The following is a 20700-nucleotide window of genomic DNA, read 5'->3' on the forward strand; positions in this document are numbered from 1 at the left end:
TTTTTTTTTTTTTTTTTTTTTTGAGACATTGTCTGACTCCTGTCACCCAGGCTGGATTACAGTGATCAAGGTTCACTATAACCTTGTCTCTCAGGCTGGTTTCACATTCCTGGCCTCAAGTGATCCTCCCACTTCAGCCTCCCAAAATTACTGGGATTATAGGCATGAATCACTGTGTGATACGATGTGGCGATAAGACTTGGCTTCATCTTCCTACTTCATCACATCTTAGTGCCAAAATAATAAACACTGCATAATGCAAAATAGACACCTGATTTCAACCATGGGAATGTCTTGGCACACTGCTGGCAATGGAAACATTTCATGGTGAGAAAATTAAGCTGAGGCAAGTGCATTAGTTTTCTAATGCTAAAATAAAATTGACAAGTAGAAGCAAAATAAGGGGGGAAAAAGCAGCAACACCTTCTGCAGCCTTTAAATATTTTTCTCTCTGCTTTACAGAGAGATGCTACCTCATTCACCTTGATTTCGACCCACGAGATCTCGAACGTTCTCTGGAACTGGAACGAGATCTTGACTGCGAACTGGAAGAACTTCTTGAACGGGACCTGGAACAACATGGAAGGATTTTTTTTTCCAGGACCACTTAATTGAGCTTTGTGATATGAACACTGAAAGAAAGATATGTATTAGAGCTCATTTTCATATAAAAAGATAACTATACGAGATATATACTTTCAAAACATAGTATTTTAAATTAGATAAGATTCAGTAACAAAGGTAATTAAAAAAATAACTATCACTTTCCAAGTGATTAAATTACCCTAAAGCCACTCAACTAGACAAATAAAACATCAAGTATTATCACTTTATTACAAAAACAATGAATACTTTGTTTACAAGTAACTAGAAGCTACCCAGAATACATCCAAGAAAACAGAATGTTGCAGTTTATACTTAATTTCCCTAAAATGTCTCCATCATTTTCCTTTATAAATCCCCTTTTTGTTTCTAGTTAGTACAAAGTTTTGAATGTTGGCATGTGTGTATTTCATCCCTATATGTTTCTGTTTACTCAATGCTTAGAGAATTAAAGGGAAAATGTGTAATTCTGTCATTGTTAGGTAATTATATTATTGGAAAATATGACACAAGGGGAGACATGGTTCATACAAATTTTAAAACTCACAAAATTCATTAATCTAATTTACAACTATAATTTGTCTTTTATAATAATAACCTGTAGAAAAAGATCACTATATTTTTACCAAAAAATTACTAGCTATAGCCCCACTTTGTTAAGCTTTCAGGCTTTGTAGTGCTCAATTAACATATATCTAATTGTTATACACTAATAGCTAATATTTTATTCCTAAATATGATTAAAATTCATTGCCCATGCCATCACTTAACTGTGATTAAGGTTCTTCAAGAGGACACTGTTAAATTTAAATCACTGCTTTCACTCACCTATAATTTTATTTTTATTGTTAACTATAAAATCAGAGATTACATAGTTTACATCAACAAATAAAAAATATTCAAGTACAACAAATGAGTCCTTTATTTAGTTTACTCCTGGACTTCTCAAAATTATGAACATTAAGTCAACAGAACTAACATGGCTGAATTTGCTCCTTTATTCAGAATACTGATATCAAAGCAAACTATTTAAACATTGTGTAATAAGCAATGATTTAATGCCTAGAAAATTTCTGTGCCAGCCTTTAACATCTTGAATGAAAATACAGATCTTCCCTTTACTTAATTTCTAAATGTAAGCTATCTCTTTAGATTAATTAAATGTAAGTGTATGTAAAATTCAATTCAGTTTTAAGTCTATTTTAGTCAAAAGCATGAGGCTAAAATAAATTAAGGAAGTTTCATGCTAAGACTTCACATTTCTAAAATACTGGACAACAACTGTATGGTACTAAGTTGAAAATTGTTTTAAAAGTTGACTTGAATTAAATTTTAAAATAAAAGGAAAGTTTATTTTGTCAAGAAAACAAAATTTGTAAATAAAAAAGTTAGATACTGACATTTTGACTGGTGTTACCCTTGACCTGTACCCGTTTACCTGGACCTAGACCTTGAACTTGAGGGGGAGGATGAGCGTGATGAAGATCGTGAATGTGAAGATCGAGACTTTGAGCGACTTCGTCTATTAGATTTCTTTTTATTACTATCTTCTTCTTCACTGGCATCAAGATTATATTTTGAGAGATCAGCATCATCTTCATCCTCATCCTAACAAAAATTCAATTATAATTAGACATTTAGATATTAGTGTTACCTACCAGGAAAGATAAAACAGTTAAGTGTACTGAGCACCTCCATATACATATATCACAGGTATCTCGGCAAATTCATTCGGAATTCTAAAATTCACCTACTAAACTCATCTCAAATAAACAGACTTGACAGCTTTGTCTCAGGTATTGCACAGACATAAACCTGGAGGTCATACACACTTCTTCTGTCACACATATGCATCACCCAATAATTTTCAAGTCCACCTCCTTAAAAGTCCTTGAATCCACCATTCTTGGTCTTAGAAACTCTGTTTCTTATTCTCTAGCATATTATAGTAACCTCTTAGCTGGTCTCCTCAAATCTGAAGATCCACTCTGTCTCTCTAATATCTCAATATACTGACAGTCATCACTCCAAAACACAGGCCAGATAAATCTCACTTTTTTCTTAAAAACTTTAAAACTGGCTTATTATTTCCTTAGTTGCATTCTAGGACCTCTTATGATCAGGCTCTAAGGTACCCTTAATATGGAATAAAACTTACACTCTGGCCTGACACAACAAGTATCACCAGACCTGAAGTGTGTGCTGCCCCCTCATCTCATTCTCCCTTCTGCTCTAATTATACTGGCCTATGTATGATATTTTTGAAGGTTGCTGGCTTATCTCCTATTTAGGGAACCTGTATTTGCTATTCTCTGCCTAAATATGTTCTCACCTCAGCTCTTATTGCTGGCTCCTTCCTATCAGCTCAAACTTCCTATCAGCTCTAACTTCACCTCCTCAGACATTATCCATCAGCAAAAACCAAAGTTGCTTCTAAACTGTTATCACATCATGTGTCTTCATAAGACTATTGCTATCAAAATTATCTATTTATATCTTTCCTCCTCTAGAACTGAATAAGAGAAAGGTGGTTCTGTTTTGGTCACTACTGTATCTCCAGAACAGTAGTGTTCCAAGTACAAATAGTACTTGGCAGAGTGGAAACCCAAAACCTTTGTGAGAACAAATGAAAACACAGAATATATCTTCACCAAGTGTCTGAGGTTGTCAAAAGCATTCATATTATAGTGTAACTCACATAAGACAAAAGGGAAATAGGACAAGAAAATTGTTCACCTCATCTAATTTGTATTTAGAAAGATCTTCATCCTCATCCTCTTCTTCTCCCTCTGATTCTTTATCTTCAACTTCCTTTAATATAGATGCAGGACCAACTGCTTTCCCTCTGTATTTCTTCTTTTACGTCCAAACTAGAGAAAACAATTTCAAAATACCTGTCAGCTGACAATGCATTAAAATTAATACATTTTCTAAAAAATTATTTTAGATATTTATGATTTCCTGAAAATCATAGTTGCTGAAGACTCAAATTGCACTTACAAAATAAAATATGTTTAAGTTTTCCTTTGCATTTAAGAATTTTTTCTATGTTTTCTAATTTATATTCAATCTGAACACCAATATATAGCTTACCTCATCATATTCACCATCAGATTCTTCTCTTTCTATATATTCAACATTTTCTCTTTCATTAAAACCACCACCATATCCTTAAAAAAGAGGGCACAAATTGTTACCCGATGACAATTGATTTAAATAATAAACACAGCATGCCCAAATCTCCAAACAACAAAAATCTAATCAACAATAGCTGCCTACCAATCTAACAAATTACTAGTCTTTAAGAAAGCATATTAGAAATCACCACAGAAAATAAATAGAACTTAGTTGGAACGTCACATGGCTATACTTCTAGCTTTTTTCAATTCCAAATTGTCCTACATGACTTATTCAATTCATAGAATGTATTGGTGGAAAACATTTCAAACTTCTGCTACAAAGTTTAAAGGACTTTCCTCTATAGTTTATCATAATTCTTCTGGGAAGAATTCTTCTGGGCTCAGTAACAACCAAGCATTAAATTCCACTGTTTACCAGATGGGAATAGTCTGAAATCTTCTGATACACTAAAATTTTGCTACTTTAAAATGTAGCGGGCCTTATTAGAGCTTGGAAAATTCCTAATTATACAGACAAACACAGTAACACAATAAACGCCATCTTTTGGCCCTGGTTTAATTGGTATAAACACATAGGTAAAAGTCACATAGGTTCTCTGAAGTAGCCAGTACATTTTGAAATTAAATTATTCTATTAAAAAGTAGTTGAGATTAGCAAACCACTGTTCTTTCATGTCATACCCAATGTATACAATTCATTTGGCAGATCTCTGACATAAGCTTAAAGGAGAGACTGGAATTAAAGAAAATGAGCTAGCTTTAGGAAAAGTGAGCTGACATATTCTGAAAAAGTCTCCCGTTGAAAATTAAAGAGGTATGTGTTGATCAAGAGTAATACAATCTAACTGGTCACATACTCCAGAGCAGTATCAGGACATACGGCCCGTGATTTTCAGATTTAGGGACTTCATTCATCAGCAAAACATTAAACAGATTTATAATAAAATATTTTATAAAATTAGGACTTGTAACTTAAAATTTGCCTATCATGAATATTTAAAAAATCTTTTAAAAGTTTCACTTTCTGGAAAAAAAAACCCACACTAATACAACATCTTTTCTTCATTATACTTTGTACCAGTGAAAACTTCAAAATAGTTGGAAGTTAATAAAAATATTTTTAAACATACATGGCATCTAAATGGGAAATAATTTACATAGGAAAAAACTGAAAAAATATGACAAATATGGAAAGCTCAAAAATAAATCATAGTAAGATCAGAAAGTGAACTATAACTCACGTAGTTAATTTTTCAAAAGCATGTAAATAAAATTATTTTAAAAGGCAGCAAAATAGTCTGTTGACAACAAAGACATTAGTAAGGTATGTTGTATGAACCCATACAATATAAATCTAGCTCATTAACTCTTTCCCTGTAAATGGAAAATACACTAGCTCCCTATCGTGAAAAAACTGAAGCATATCATTTTCACTGAATACCTGAGATAGTGGAATCAATGGAATGGTATGTATGTTTCCTTCATTCTACTGATTTAAAGCATTTTAGGTAATGCGTATAAATTGGTTTTATTTCCACTCTTGCCACACCTCTCCTAATTACTTCTCCACACACAGAAAGAAGAGTGTTTAATCCATTACTCAGGTAACTCATCTTTCACTTCTTAGCTTAAGCACAGCTTTCCTAAAGAGGACTTCATTAATCTTTGGTGCTGTAAGACTATTTTGCTAACTTAGGTATCCCCAGCACCTTGCACAGTGGCCTATAAATGTCTTCAAGAAATGAATACAGAAAACATAATTCTGGAGTCATCTAATGAATTTGAATTTCTTCGGAATGTTTTAGAAAGTAACCAAGAATTTCTGTGTAAGTCTTACAATGAATATATTTTCAAATTTGTCTCACAGTATAATATAAAAGCTGAGCAAGGGACAGGAAAGAATCAAACACAGGTTTAAAATTAATGTTTGGATCAGGATTGTGACAATGGAAAAAAAGCGGGAAAGGGGATGAATATAACATGTACTTCAAAGGAATAACCAAGGCACTAACAGGAAAATTCTGTGATTCTACACTCTGAACAATTAATTCAACTCCTGAGAACTTATTCTAAGGAAATAATCCAAAAGATAAAAAACGCAATGTGCTAAGATTGTTTTTATGCCATTATCTTTAATGTTTTTTTTTTTTTTTAAAGCTGACCAAAACAAAATAATCCTAAATCCTGAAACAGAAGAAGTAAATTACTGAACAATTTGATGGAATTACACAGGATAAGGCAGCAATCTTTCAGAGGTAGTGAATCACATTCTCTTTTATTCATATCTGTCTCATGCTTACGAAATGCTCCCTGAATCCTGTACTGCTTTATTATAAATAGCGAAAAGAAAGTGGAAAGCAACAGAGTAAGTCATTTCACACCTTCAACTGTTACCAGCAAAGACAAATACTTGTAGTAACGGAAGTGAGAAAGGTTCAAAACACCAGAATGACTGAAAAATGACAACGAGTAAAGAAATGTGAGAAGTTACCAATATAAAATTTGCTTACTTCTGTTAAACTATAGTTCTTGTGATAATGAAACTATAAAGGAGTCAGAAAATAGGTCAAAAGTTTTTTTAAGTTTCGAAACTGTTAAAAAGATTTTAGACTTTATTCTAAAAGCAATCAAAATGGAGTTTTAAAAAAGGGTTTTAAATTTGGAAATAAAATATGTAGAAACCAGCTAGGTGGCTATTTTTCCACAAAACATAATAATATCTTTGCCTAAGGTGGTAATGAAAAAGAATGTTTGGGGTATTGGAGATACCAAGAAGGAGCTATCTAGGCTAAGAAGGACATCTAGAATTCCAGCTTATGTAACAAATGTATGGTGAGTGGTACTAATCATGAGAAAGAGATCATTGGAAGAGGGTCAGGTCCCAGGGGTAAAAATCACAAATTCAGTTTGAATATAATGAGTTTGATATTTGCATGGCAATGTTGAATAGGCAGCTGGATATATGGGTCAAAGAAGTCTGAGCTGGAGACATAAACTTGGGTATCAAGGCAAAGTTACTTAAAACCTTGGGCTTAGAAGAAAACACATAGAAAACAGAGGAAAGAAAGAGGGTCAGGGATGGCTGCGAAGAATCCCAACATCAGTGGCCAAAAGAAGAGAAACCTGCAAAGGAGACAGAATAATCAATCAATCCAATGGGGTGGGGGGGCGGTGGTGGTGGAGGTGCCGGTGTACCTTAGATGAGGGAAGAAAAAAACCAGATCCTTGTCAGAAGGCCTTAACTTACCCAATCAGTGGAAAGGCAAAATCACTTCCTAAGAATAAGGTAGGATTTGAGGATTGAAAATGGTGGTGGGGTGCGGGGGAGGGGCGGATCGAGGACATTATAATGTTCTCACATATGTGAATATAATTTTTTAAAAAGGGGTGGAGGAGATAAAAGTAGGATTTCTGTTGAAGTCTGGAAGAGCTAGGTGGAAAAGATTCAACAGTGGCCCTCTGATCCCTAGAAACTAAACAGACAATGAAAATGGCCTAAAGTTAGAGAGGCAAAGAAAAGAGGGAAGTAGTTCACCAAGTCTAAGTGTGACAGGGTGACTATATATAGAAGGAATCCTTTGATCATGTGACATATAAGCAGTTGAATGACAAATCAGATTTTAAGTAAACAGATAATGTGGTTGGGCTAATTGGTGATAATGGAAAAACTGTATGCTATTAGGTAAACATTTTCATTTCACCAGTAACAACACACAAAGCCAGTGATCAGCTATTAATTAGGCCAATGATTACCAAACACCATCCAAAACACCTGCAGATTTTGGAAACCCACCACCAAATAACTTCAACAGGTCTGCACTTTGCAATCTGTATTTTAAAAAGTTTTTCAGATGATCCTCACACATAGTTAAGTTGCAGAATTATTGCCAAAGCTTTAGAAGAACACTTTAAATTGTGTGGCTTTGCCCTTTTAAGTCACAGCAGACTATCAAAAGAATTTAAAAATGATATCATTATATCATTACTAATAAACACGCAAACCAGTGAAAGGGAGAGGAGGAGAATATTTCTAAAAGTACTCTTATGTCCCTCCTTGTTACGATAAAGGTCCCTAACACTGTTATTTTATAAATTGTGAAATTGTGAAACAACAGATTTGTATGTGTGTACGGGGAGAAAAAATTCCAGTAAGAAACATTCAGAACAGAATAAACAGAATCCTCACTTACTGTGGCTCTTACTCGAAGGTGATACAATTATTGTTTCAATATTTAGTGCTTTAAAAAAAATCATTTGGTTAAAATGTGGTTGTATCGTACCTGTTCTTTCTTCTAATTTAGCATACTTTGGAGTATTACACATATTACACTCTGATCTTCTGGCCCAATTCACATTGCTGCAACTTTAGAAGTGAAAAACACCAAATTAGTAGGCTATAATATAGATGAATATCAAATTTTTAGATATTTTAGAATTTTAAAATAAAAACTAGGATGAAACCACTATCAACATGTTTATTAAGTGGTAATGTAAACAAAGAAAAAGTACAATGGTCTGAAGAGTAAATGCGGATTCCAACAATGGACTGAACCACTTAAGCAGAGAAGCAAAATTTATATAGTATGAAGAATGCCTTTGTAATTTTGAGAAGTAAATGACAAACTATAACCACAGGTCGAGTATCACTAATTCACAAATTCAAAATCCAAAAATGTTCCAAAATCTAACTTTTTGGGAGAGGACATGACACAATAGAAACGCTCACTGGAGCATTTCAGATTTTCAGATTAGGGATGTTGAACCCACAAACATTTCAGATAACTGATACTGAACCTGTATAGATATTCTGATGCCTTATGAAAAAATATAACTTTAAATTAAAGGCTCCACTAATTTCTCAGTCTCTGAATATACCTTAAAGAATATGGTTATACCCTATAAATAATGTTAATTTACTTTTTTGAGGTATCAGTTCAAGCACTGAATTCCAAAGCATACCAAATCCAGTGACCAAATCTGTTGCTGGAAACTTTTCCAATACAAATTTGTAATCTAGAGGATCAGAAATTTATTTAAGACTCTAGGGTGGGGAAAAATGGCTCATGCCTCACCTGCAATCCCAGCATTTTGGGAGGCCAAGGCGGGCAGAATGCTTGAGCTCAGGAGTTCGAGCATCCTGGGCAACATGGTAAAACCCTGTCTCTACCAAAAACATAAAAAAATGAGCCAGGCATGGTGGTGCAGGCTTGTGGTCCCAGCTACTAAGGAGGCTGAGGTGAGAAGATTGCTTGAGCCTGGGAGGTAGAGGTTACAGTGAGCTGAGATTGCCCCACTGCACTCCAGCTTGGGTGACTGAGTGGGACCTCGTCTCAAAAACAAAAAACACAAAACAAAAAATACAAACAAACAAAAAGAGAAATTTATTTAATACTTTTTTGGTTTACTCCTCTTTCATACACATAGGATTCATCTGCACAGAGAAAAGATGGAAGTTGGAAAATCAATAAAGAATTAAATCTAAGCCTGAAAATAAAAATCATTAAGAAACCTACCTATAATTAGACATAATTACTTATGGCACACAACTTATTAATCTAACATTATTTTGTAAATAGGCAAAATGAGTTTCACGGTGTATTTCACACTAACTATACAGTCTAAAAATTGGGGGGATTTTTCAATAATAGGAAGAAGTAGGCCTTAGTACTTTTAAGTACTGCCACCCCCCAGTTGCTTTTTAGCTCACCATAAGCATTTGTTTACTGGTATACATAATCCATCACAGTGACAACTATTATCATTAAAAAATGCAAAGAATAATTTAAAATTTCTTTATACTATACTTAAAGGTGAGACTGAATAACAATACCTTGGATTTAAAAGGTTACCCTGGCTTGTCAATGTGGTTAATAAGAGCTGTAATATAAACAAGTAGTGGCCAGATCTATTATTTTGGAAGAAAGAGCAGACAATAATTTAAAAAACATACGTTTTACATTGCCAGTCATTAGCACTAAATAGGCCTCGGCTCTTTTCTGCAAGTGTCTTTCCTATTTCAGTGCCCCCAGCTTTCATCATCTTGGCCTCAGTTGTTTTCTCTGAAAACAGAAAAATCATGCAATATGAACCTGGAGAAATAAATGATATATATAGTATAAATAGAATCTTCTTTAAATACTTACCCCGACCACATCGATTACAGCTGGTTCTTCTAGCAAAGTTTACATTTCCACATCTGAAAACAGAATAAAAGCATTTATAAAATTTAAATTTGTAAAATTTTACTTTTAACTTGTCCTCACTACATACCTGGAATTCATAACTTCTAATATATCTTAATCATGTTAATGTCAATGCTACCAACAAAAAACTCCTCACAATTTACTGGGGGAAAAACATTAGACTGGAATCACAAATTCAAAATAAGATATCCCAATCTTCCATTTACCAGTTATGTGATTTTGGTTAAGTTACTTAGGATCTCTGACTCAAGTTCTCACATTAGCAGATATCATTAGTTATAATCCCTTTACAAAGTTAGAAGTGACAGTTAACTCCACTTCAGTAATTACTTACAAGGTACCAGGGAGTTTTAAACCCTAGGGGTGGACCAATGAGGAAAAAACTTATAAATCAAGGAGGGCTTCATGGATCTTAATGAAACTGTATTTTTACAGGTAGTAGGTAGGATGGTAAGGAATCAAAGATAGGTTGTACTAACTAAAAATACAAAAAGGTTCAATAATTTTAAGAAAACTGAGTTTTACAGGGCAAAACTCAGTTCTCTGAGACTTAGCTGGAAAAAAAATGACACAATCACCAAAACCAATAATCTCAACACATGTAGTACAGTATGACTTTATGTTTATACTGAACAAACTCAAACCTAAAGAATTACTGGTTCACTCACATGACCTTAGAAGTGCACGTGTATATTGGTAAAAGTATGTTAAATGCTCTGAATGACATGTAATGCTTAAATTTTAAAAAGCTGATTTTTAAGGCATTATACTAGAATACAATACAGATGTGAAGTATGGGATGACACTAAAGCGAAACACTCTAAATAATATTTAGGCTAAGTTTTTCCCCTAAAAATATTCCTTTTAACTCCATTAAGCATGGAAAATACACTCTGAAAATTTCTCCTGTATTTACACATATTGTACAAGCAACTTTCTATTCATATATTTGTAAATGAGTTGAAATGCACTCTCCTTGAGAGTCCTACCTCAAATATCTGGGTGTGCTGTCATTAAAGACATTGACAAAAGCACATTATTTTACAGGTAACAACAAAGTCAGAAGTTGTTGTTCTAAATCTTTTGAACGTTTTCAATAACGTCTTACCACTCAGAGCAATACTATCGATAAAATATAACTTTGGTTCTATTCAATATAATTTGTTAGGCTTGAACTACTCCTTCAGGTCATCTTAATATCAAATTACTAACAATAGCTACCCATTAGAATTTGCTACACGTCATTGTCTACACACCTTATCCATGTTGTTTCATGTTTTCATAAAAAAGTAAATCTATTCCTTTTTTAGCAGTTAAATAAGTAATATAATTTTAACTAAACCAAGGTTTGTTCCAAAGTTTTTGCTCTTTACAATCAAAACCTCTTTATTTGTGGCCAACTTAGGTACAATAAATAAAAGGCTTTTATATGAACATGAGTTGTACATCAAATTATTTTCCATGTTATTTCCGAATAGATACATCTACTTGTGCACCCTTCAAAAAAAAATCTGATTAACAATTTAGTAGAGTACATTGGCATGGGCAACAATGTCAAAAAGCAGAGCCACTAACACACGTGCTTCTCTGCTGCAGGCATCTTAAGGGCTGAGTAGGCAAAAACACAGGCCTCTTCCCTCCTTTTCGGCTCTAAGGAGGCGAAATGCCCAATTCTTGTGGAGAAAAGATCCACAAAGAAAATGTCAGAATTTCCCAAATCAAAGAGGTTAGAGTTTGGGGAAAAGAGAAAAACAGTACGGAGGAAAAGTTTGAGTAAAAATACAAAACAAGGTGAACTGTAAGAGGCAAAAGGACGAGTGCGAGGAAGCAGTATTTTCCGTGAACAAGAATAAAGTTCTGCAGGGAAAAGTCACGTGGGGGAGATCTAACACCAAGCTGGCCTGACCGGAGAGATTTCCTATCGCTGAAACCTGGCCGGGGCGGGGGTGGGGCGTGGGGCTAAAAGGTAGGCCATCTCGCACTCTAAAAAGAGAGGCTACCTTGGAGAGGTAATGTCGACGAAACGCTGAAGACATATCTAGAACAAAGACTCCGGAAAGACCTCTCTCGTGAGGAGATTGGGAGCCTTATTCCCGCCCGGGAACTGGCGGTTCGTCGCCTCAACCCGTCTTGAGGCACAGGAAATCATAGAAAATGAAAATGCCGAACGGACCTCGGAAAGCTTCCACTAATAAACTCCGCCCCAATTCAGGACCCTTCTTGAACTCACTTTTTGTCAGGGCAAATCCAGTCCCCGTCACTGACTCGGAAATTCTTGGTCGACATCTTGAACGCCACCAGCACAGCCACCCGCAGCTATGTCTTCACAGGAGGAAAGCGGGCCGGGGACTTTCGGCAACTCGGGGCTGTCCCCACATTGCCTGACTCGCGCCTATTACTGCGTCAGGGTTTGATAATGAGGGAACTGACCAGGAATTCAGCTTATACGTTGTTGTCCAGACTAAGATGCCTGTGCTACTGTTTCTTAGATGAAAAAGTTAAAATACAAATATCTTTTCTAGGACTAAACTAACAGGCGTCATAAGGACAACCCAGATAGGAGGCCTTCGTGGCACTAGAAGCCTCGGAGAGCCCCCTACAGGTGGGAGGACCCAAGAGTAAAGTACTTCCGCTTCCATAGGTGGAGCTGGAAAGGTGGAGGCGGAAGTGACTGATCAATTAAGGGGCCTGGGGTTCCTTTAGGGCAAGAGGCAGCTCGGGTTCTTCAAATTTTTAGGGAAATTATTTTAATAAGGCACAAAAATTCCATTATTTCATACACGTGGGATGTCGTTAAGAAGCCTATTTTTTATATATACATAAATAGGTGTAACAGATAAGTAAACAACTTATACATGGGAACCAACTGGTAATTTTAAAACTGAGATATTGCCAACATTGTTTAAATTACCAGTGTCTTTTCCTGATACCATCCCATTACTTTCTTCCACAGGTAACACTTTCCCATATTTGGCATTTATTCTTTTCTTTAATTTGTGTACACTGTTAGTCCAAACTGCACCATTTTTGTAAGCCCCCTGCCATTTTGCAGACCTTAGTCAAAGTGAAACATTCCACGGGGTTTGGGCCGTGAGAAACAGGCTGCCTCTTATATTCTGCTGGGAGAAAGTACCACATTCCACCAGAAAAAGGGCCAGAGCTTCCTCATCCTGGGAATACCTTATCAACATTTTCCCAGGAAGCAGGCCATGGTACCCCAGACCACTCCCACCTAGGCCTATAAATTACCCCAGCCTGTAAGGCGCTATGGGCACTGGCATTAAGCTGATCTCCGACCTCTGTAGGTCTTATGCTGGATATAAATTCTGTATTTGCTGTTAAGCAGCCCTCTCTTTCTTTAACCCTCGACTTCCGTTCAAAACCTAACATACATGTATGTTTAATTTGATGAGCTATATAAGTATAGTTGATTATGTACTTTTTTTTGTTCATGCAACATTATGCCTCTAAATTAATCCTAGGTAGTTGCATGTAGAAGCATATAGGTGTAGTTCTTTTATTTTCACTGATGTATACTGATACTATTCCATTTTGTGACAATTTATTCCTTCTGTTTCTCAGGCTTGGTATTACAAACAACACCAGTATGAGCATTCTTATGCATAGATTCTGGTATACACATGCAATAAGTTTTTTTAGAATACAGCATATACAGTCATCCTTCCCAATTGCTTATCAATGGTAGCCTGGATAAATAAATTGTCATATATTTACACAGTTGGAATGCTCTATACAGTAACAAGAATAACAAATTACAATCAGATTATTGACTATTATTTATTTCACTCGCAAACACAGTCTTGAATTGAAAAAAGCCAGACACAAAATGCCATATCCTGTATGACTCCATTTACATGAAGTTCAAAAGCAGCAAAACTAATCTTGGATAGTGATCACCCTTGAGAGTAGAGAGGAGATAGTGACTTGATGGGGTCAATAGGAATAATAGATGCCAGAGCTGGTAGATGACATGCAGTTAATGCAACAACAGTTAATCAACTATACTAACCGTAATTAGCAAAATTTTTCTGGGAGAATTATTTGTCAAGAGAAAAATCCTCTATAGTAAGTCTAGGATAACAATGAACAAAATTTGTGAATACATCTGATAATGACCAGAAGAGGTTATTTGAGTTCAAGGACTATAGCTGATTTTTCAAAGATAAATATTCCTACAAAAGAAATTTATTTCAGCTATCCTAATTTGAAAGAAAAATTCTACCCATTTTCTTTATTCTTACTATATGCTCACCAAACAGTCCTCTGATAATTTGTCTTCTCTCCTGAGCACACTTAACCTACCATGGTGAAATTCCCAGAGTGAATTTATCCACACAATTTGTTCATCTGGATTAAGCTCTCTTTATAGATTAAGAAATTGGCATTCTGAAATGCATATCAGTTGTTTATTTGTCCTCTTAATATGTTGGTCCCCAGGAGATTAGCTCTGGTGGAAATGGTAAAGTTGAGTTTTTGACTCTACAAAGCTAAGAATCTGGTGTAAATATTGCATTAGTGCTCACTCTGCTTGCAAGGAACAAAATAAAATCAAATGACTTAAACTACAAAAGGGGAGCATATTATAAAGAGAAGGTGGTGTTTGATGGAATGCTAGAGCAGGAGTGCAGTTTCAGAAGCTATCCTCTATTCAAGCAGCACCCTTTCTCTGTCTCTTTGCTGAATTCGTTCTGCATACACAGTATTCTTTCCTCAGACTAGCTTTTCTGTTACTTAGTTCAGAAGACTGAAAAAAAAAAAAAAAAGCAATACTGCCCTTAGACCTGGGCAACCAGGGCTCCTAACCTGGTCCTGCACCTCGCCTTCCTTGAGATGCCCTAATTCCCCTGGGGTGTCTTGGACCATTCAGCAGGATGGAGCCAAAATGTAGTACTATGTGGGTCCTGGACAATGGAAGTCCTGAGATGTTCTATTGCTTTTGGTGGCGGGGACCAGCCAAGTCAGCAGGACCTGTTGGGTGGGACACCCTAAGCCTAGATAAAATGTTATTGGCTTCTTTGTTTCTTCCCTTCAAGCCCTCCTGACCATACGACCCTCTTACCATACTCAGGGTCCCACCAGTGCTCCAGGATCTCTGGGACTAGCACCTGTAGGGTGGCTTAGGGCTGGATGGCCCTGCCAGTTGCTGGAGAGCAACTTGGAGAGCCAAAGCTTGCACTGACTGGGGCATTATTTTCTTCATGGCATTATTTCTTTCATCGCACAAGTTTGGGCCACCAGAATGATGCTTTTTCAGTGGTTCGAGAGTGATTTTCACTAATATCAGACACAGGATGAGTTCAGTTCTCTAGGCCACCACTGTCCGCCATGTATCCTTGGTCTGGAGCTGACTGTGTGAGCCAGTATGTGGGCTCTTCCCTGACTGCTCAGACCAAGGAGCCACCTCTAGTGGAGAGCACTTGAAAATGGTATGTGTGTCTGCAGACATCCTTTATCCTAGGGTCTCCAGTCCTCACCCTGCTGCTGACAATTAGGGCAGTCACATCACCCCTCTGCAAGCTCCGTGTCACATATCAGACATGACTTATCATGGCAATGCTTGCCTCCTTTGAGGGCTTTTGAGACTGTAGCAACACAAAGCCAATGGCCCATTTCAATCAATGTCCTTTCTTACCTCTAATCAACATGGCAACCTCCTGTTCTGAGTTGGTCATAAGCCTCGTTGAACAAGTGATGGACATTGGTTGCTCAAATGAGATGACTCTTTTCATCTATCCAGGGTCCCTCATCTATCTTCACCACTGATAACTATACATGGAAGGCAGGGCTGCAGCCAACCTTAAAAGGATCACACTCTAGGGATGTAGTGATTAAGGTCTAGACAATTCAAGAGAGGACATGGTTGAGAGATGTGCTATTCTACGTTAGTACAATAAGTTCTATAAATAAATGCTATTAATAAATTCCAAACAATAAATTAACGACCACAATATGAATAATTGTTTGCATTTTCCTGCATTCTCTGTGTAAGACCTGTATTTGTGGTCATCATCAACAAAGTACACTAACAACATTGGAATCATTAGAATCTAGTGTTCACAGGCAGTACAATGGATGTTGAAGCAATATGAGTAATGCTGTAATCAGCATTAAATAAATGGCGTTATGGAACTGCAGAGGCAAGAAGATCTATACGGTTCCAATTATAATAGGATCCAAGGAGCCATGGCATTGTGAATGATAATAGTGTTACTACCTTTTCCTTGCAGTGGTAAATATGAAATTAAACAGGAATGGTTTATTTAGTAATAATTAATACAAATAGGTGAAATTTTATGTTCACTGATTGGACAATAAGCAGCTATGTTAGTAGCTTTTCCTTGCCTTGACTCTTTAACAGCAAATCACTCCATCTCACATGGGTTCATGACTTTTATAATTATTTTTGTAATTAGATGAGTGCTATAGATAAATTCTCTCTCTCCTTGAATATTTCCTCAAGGCTTTTAATATCTATAGGCAACCCTGGACAGAAGATAGTGTTGCTAAAGTGTTCAAGTTTCTGTTCCTTCCATTCAAGAAATTCCCACCTGGAGCCTCTTAGCCCCATCTTCAAATTTCCAGACAGACTCTAGTTGCTCTGGCTTGAGTCAAGTGTGCATCTCTGTCCAATCAGCTATGCCAGTTTTTCAGGAGCATGGTGTAATGTATAGGCCTGACTGCTAGGAGGCACTCCTGTGGGAAAAGGGGAGTAAAGGGTAGTGCGCAGAGAAAAGAAAAAGCAGTTGGTTCTTGTATTGGTTTTCTAGTGCCACGTAACAAGTTACCACAACCTTAGAAGCTTAAAGTAACATGTATTTGTTATCTCTGTTTCTGTGAATGAGAAGTCTGGGCATAGCTTAATTGGATTCTCTGCTTAGGGTCTCACTAGGCAGAAATCAAGGTGCCAAGTGGAGCTGCAATTTCATCTGAAGCTCGGGATTATCTTTTAGGCATATTCAGTTGTCAGTGGAATTTACTTCCCTGCAACTTTATGTCTGAGGTCCCTATTTTCTTGTGAGATGTTGGCCAGGAGTTTCTCTCAGCTTCTAGAGACTGCCCTCGGGTCCTAATCACATGGCATCTCACAACGGAGTTTACTTCTCCAAAGCCAGCAGGAGAATTTCTCTCCAGTCGACTGCTGCTGCTGCCACTACCATTACTCTATCCACTACTACTATAACTAATACTACTATAGAGTCTTGTATAATATAATGTAATCAGAGGAGAGATGGTTCCATCCCCTTTGCCATCTAACATAAACTAATCAAAGGAGTGCCATCTCATTGTATTCACAGGTCCTGCCCACACTCACAGAGAGGGTATAATACAGGGCATGTACACCGGGACACAGAAATCTTGGAAGCCATCTTGAAATTCTGCCAACCATGGCTTCTGAATAGGCAAAGACTCCAAAAGGCCACTACAGTTGTTGCTTTCTCAAAGCATTGAGACATGCTTCTTAAACTGATGGTCCACCTTTTTCTCTTTAACTTTCTTTTAAGAATGACATAGTTTATGGGATGTGTGTGAATATTCGTGAACATTCAAGTCTCACATACCCCAAATATACATCTCTAAGAATATTTTGTCACACAGATTTCTTTCAACAATTTAAAATAAATGTGCTGAAAGAAATGACAAGAAATTATTAAACCTTGTTTACTTAGTACATGTTATGATTTGACATTCTTAGAAATTCACTACATTAAAAAATGTGAATACATGCGCACACACGCGCACACACACTACAACTCTCCTACAACTTCAATGCTCTTTTCATTCCGTAGAAATCATTAATAGGAAACTTTTGCCAGCTGGTGTTTCAGAGTCCTTTATAAATTAATTATAGTATTTACCAGCCATGTGGGAGTGGAGAAGTCTAATTAGGTCAAGGAGGCTGGCCCTGCTGGAGACTGAGGGCAAAAGCATAAATACGGTGTCAGTCACAAATCTACTGCAGTTCTTTCTTGAGCACATACGTTTAAATGAAAAACTGGAACAATACAAAGACTACCTACAAAGTTATGAGAAAAATCATACCACAATTAGAATAAAAGCAGGTTGAAGTTTGCCATCTATCTATAGCAAAAGTAAAACGTTTTTACTGACAAAAGGATTTCACAGGTGTTCCATGCCACAGTGGGTATGGCATGTTCCATGCTGACAACACACTCATTTATTTATTTGTCCATTCATTCATTCACTTACCCACTCAACAGGTACAGGACTAGATATTGCAGCTATAAAGAAGATTATGTCACAGTCTCTTTCTTTAAGGAGCACACAGAGTGTTGGTGCATATGGATGTGTAAATAGTGAGAAAACTGTGTTGTAAGTATAGTATAGGTATAATCAGAGGATATTATGGGTGTTCCCAGGAAGAATGACTCCCTCAGTTCATGGGTGGAGAAGGGAAATGCAATTAGGGTACTTCATCACAAGTAACAGAAACCAAAGCTGGTTAAAGTTTATCCTTAAAGGACTGGGACAAGAGTGAGGCAAACAATACACGTAGGGCATGAAACTTAAGGAGGCAGTCTTAGGTGCTGAGCCTGGAGGTATCACTTGAGAATGAGCGCCTCCTTAAATGTTGAACCCTAGGCATCTGGCTCACCCTAATCCCCACCCTGTTATTCCTTCAGTCTTAACTTCTTCAAAAGCTTCTCATCTCCCACGGTGAAACACAGTTGAAAAACTGTTTACATCCTAGTGTAAATAACTAAAAACAGTTTAAAGTGTACATTCTTTTTTGTTGTTTGTTTTTGAGATGGAGTCTGGCTTTGTCACCCACGCTGGAGTGCAATAGCACGATCTCAGGTCACTGCAACCTCCACCATCTCCTGCCTCAGCCTCCAGAGTAGCTGTGGTTATAGGCATGCACCGCTACACCTGGCTAATTTTTGTATTTTTAGTAGAGATGGGGTTTCACCATGTTGGCCAAGCTTGTCTTGAACTCCTGATCTCAAGCGATGCACCCATCTTGGCCTCCCAAAGTGCTGGGATTACAGGCATGAGCCACTGCACCTGGCCTAAAGTTTACATTCTTATAAAGGGATTTTCAGTTAAATCAAGTCTTAAAGCTTAAATGAAAATCTCAAGTGTTTACAGGGTTCAGACAGTAACATAAATGAATGAAGCAGGCCTGTGTAAAATACTAGGGAATGAGAGAGAATGTGACGAGTTGTTCAAAGCCTTTCAAATTCAATCTAAACATAAACACTGTCTTGGCCAAAAAAAAAAAAAAAAAAAGCGTTCTTCTGAATTATCAGGTCAGTAAGATAGTTGTCTGTGTGCCCTGACTGTTAAAAAAATTCAATTGCTATGTTAGAACTTTAGATTTCTGTAAGAAAATGGATATGAGGACATAAGCCTAGATGGAAAACCCTTGGGATATTCTTTCTCCTCTTAAGGGTTCATTGCCAGGTCTTATTCAGCATTCTTTTGGATTGCTTTCCTACAGACTCCAAGATTTGGCATAGTTGTTTCCATTCTTTGGTGTCACTATTTGTTCTTTTGCTGTAATCTATGAGTTACAGAACATAACTGAAGAGTTTTTCACAGTTAGAAACTAGAGAGAAACAGACAAAGTTTAGGAACAGGAAAGTTACAGCATCATTAGAACTCTTAAAAGTCTCTTGTCTGGACAGGAGCAGTATGATAAACAAGAGCACTCGCAGTTTATATCTACCCAACGTGCTTTTCTATCACCATCTCATGGTCCAGGTGCTTCTGGGGGGCCTGTCAATCATGGTTCTTCCTTTACCCCCGAGCACAGTTTGAGATTCTTGTCTCTAGATGTTCAGTCAGAACGTCCAGTCACCTGATGCAGGGGAAGGAATAAAGCAGCTAGCCTTGTGGACCATTCACTTCTTTTCCTATAGGGGTACCACTAGGGAAAAGAAAGGAAGGCAGGTAATCTGTTCTAATCTCCTTTCTAACTAAACACTCTAATAAATAGAATAATGATTTTAGACAGAAGGGGATCTTTCTACAGAAAGCCCTTAGCAGGATCTCCCTGGATAAGGATTACTTCTAGTAAATAAACCTGGAATCTATTGATTTATGGGCACATGAATGGCTTCTCTGGAGAATGTCATGGAATGGAATGTCATTTTATAACATTCTGAGGTATAAAATGCAGATGTATTATAAATTACATGCTTCTACTCTGTGAGGTAATAATCAGCAAAACTATGTACAGAGACCTAGTCAATCATTCTGGGTCAGTGGATAGGAAGCATCTGGCAAAGTCACACAGAATGTCCCAGACTTTCTCTGCTCTGTCTTTGTCTCTCGATTGCCTGTACTCCTGAAATTATTAGGAAAGCTTGATGCTATTTCTAATTTTGTGAGTCCTTTTGATCATCAAATTCTGTGTATTAGCTCACCTAATCATGTGATTGGCTGAAAAATGAATATATGAACCAGGCAAGGCCAATCAGAATATTCTTGAGGATTCATTTAGGATTATTGGGAAAGAGAAGTTTTTTCTTCATTAGAGTTGCTAACCCAGTACATGTGAATGTGAGACCCACTGTATAGAGAGAGTTTACCCACAAAAGGAAGTCAAGTAGATATAATAAGAGCTGACAGATGGAGAGAATTAAAGAGGGGGACGTGTTGGCGAGGGACAAAAGTGAACTCTGAATATAGCATTTGGATCCCTGAATATAGCTCTATCAAGGCATGTCTATCTCTTGGACTTCCCAGTCACCTAAGTCATGTCAGCACAC

The 20700-nt window shown here is 36.8% G+C and overlaps 1 protein-coding gene across 1 annotated transcript in view; it reads right to left on the reverse strand.

The window, feature by feature from the left end:
* ZRANB2 (zinc finger RANBP2-type containing 2) overlaps nucleotides 1-12529 on the reverse strand; it is a 16249-nt gene extending 3720 nt beyond the window's left edge. The window contains exons 1-8 of the mRNA XM_017880098.1: nucleotides 12177-12529; nucleotides 9887-9939; nucleotides 9694-9802; nucleotides 8024-8106; nucleotides 3682-3773; nucleotides 3340-3459; nucleotides 2042-2211; nucleotides 483-569 (exon numbers count right to left, since the gene is read on the reverse strand). Coding sequence (XP_017735587.1) covers nucleotides 483-569; nucleotides 2042-2211; nucleotides 3340-3459; nucleotides 3682-3773; nucleotides 8024-8106; nucleotides 9694-9802; nucleotides 9887-9939; nucleotides 12177-12232 — 770 coding nt within the window. The 5' untranslated portion in view covers nucleotides 12233-12529. The remainder of the gene's footprint in view (nucleotides 1-482; nucleotides 570-2041; nucleotides 2212-3339; nucleotides 3460-3681; nucleotides 3774-8023; nucleotides 8107-9693; nucleotides 9803-9886; nucleotides 9940-12176) is intronic.
* Between the last annotated feature and the right edge of the window lie 8171 nt (nucleotides 12530-20700).

Source organism: Rhinopithecus bieti, unplaced genomic scaffold (assembly GCF_001698545.2).
Source record: "Rhinopithecus bieti isolate Rb0 unplaced genomic scaffold, ASM169854v2 scaffold_11941, whole genome shotgun sequence".
NCBI classification, from domain to species: Eukaryota; Metazoa; Chordata; class Mammalia; order Primates; family Cercopithecidae; genus Rhinopithecus; species Rhinopithecus bieti.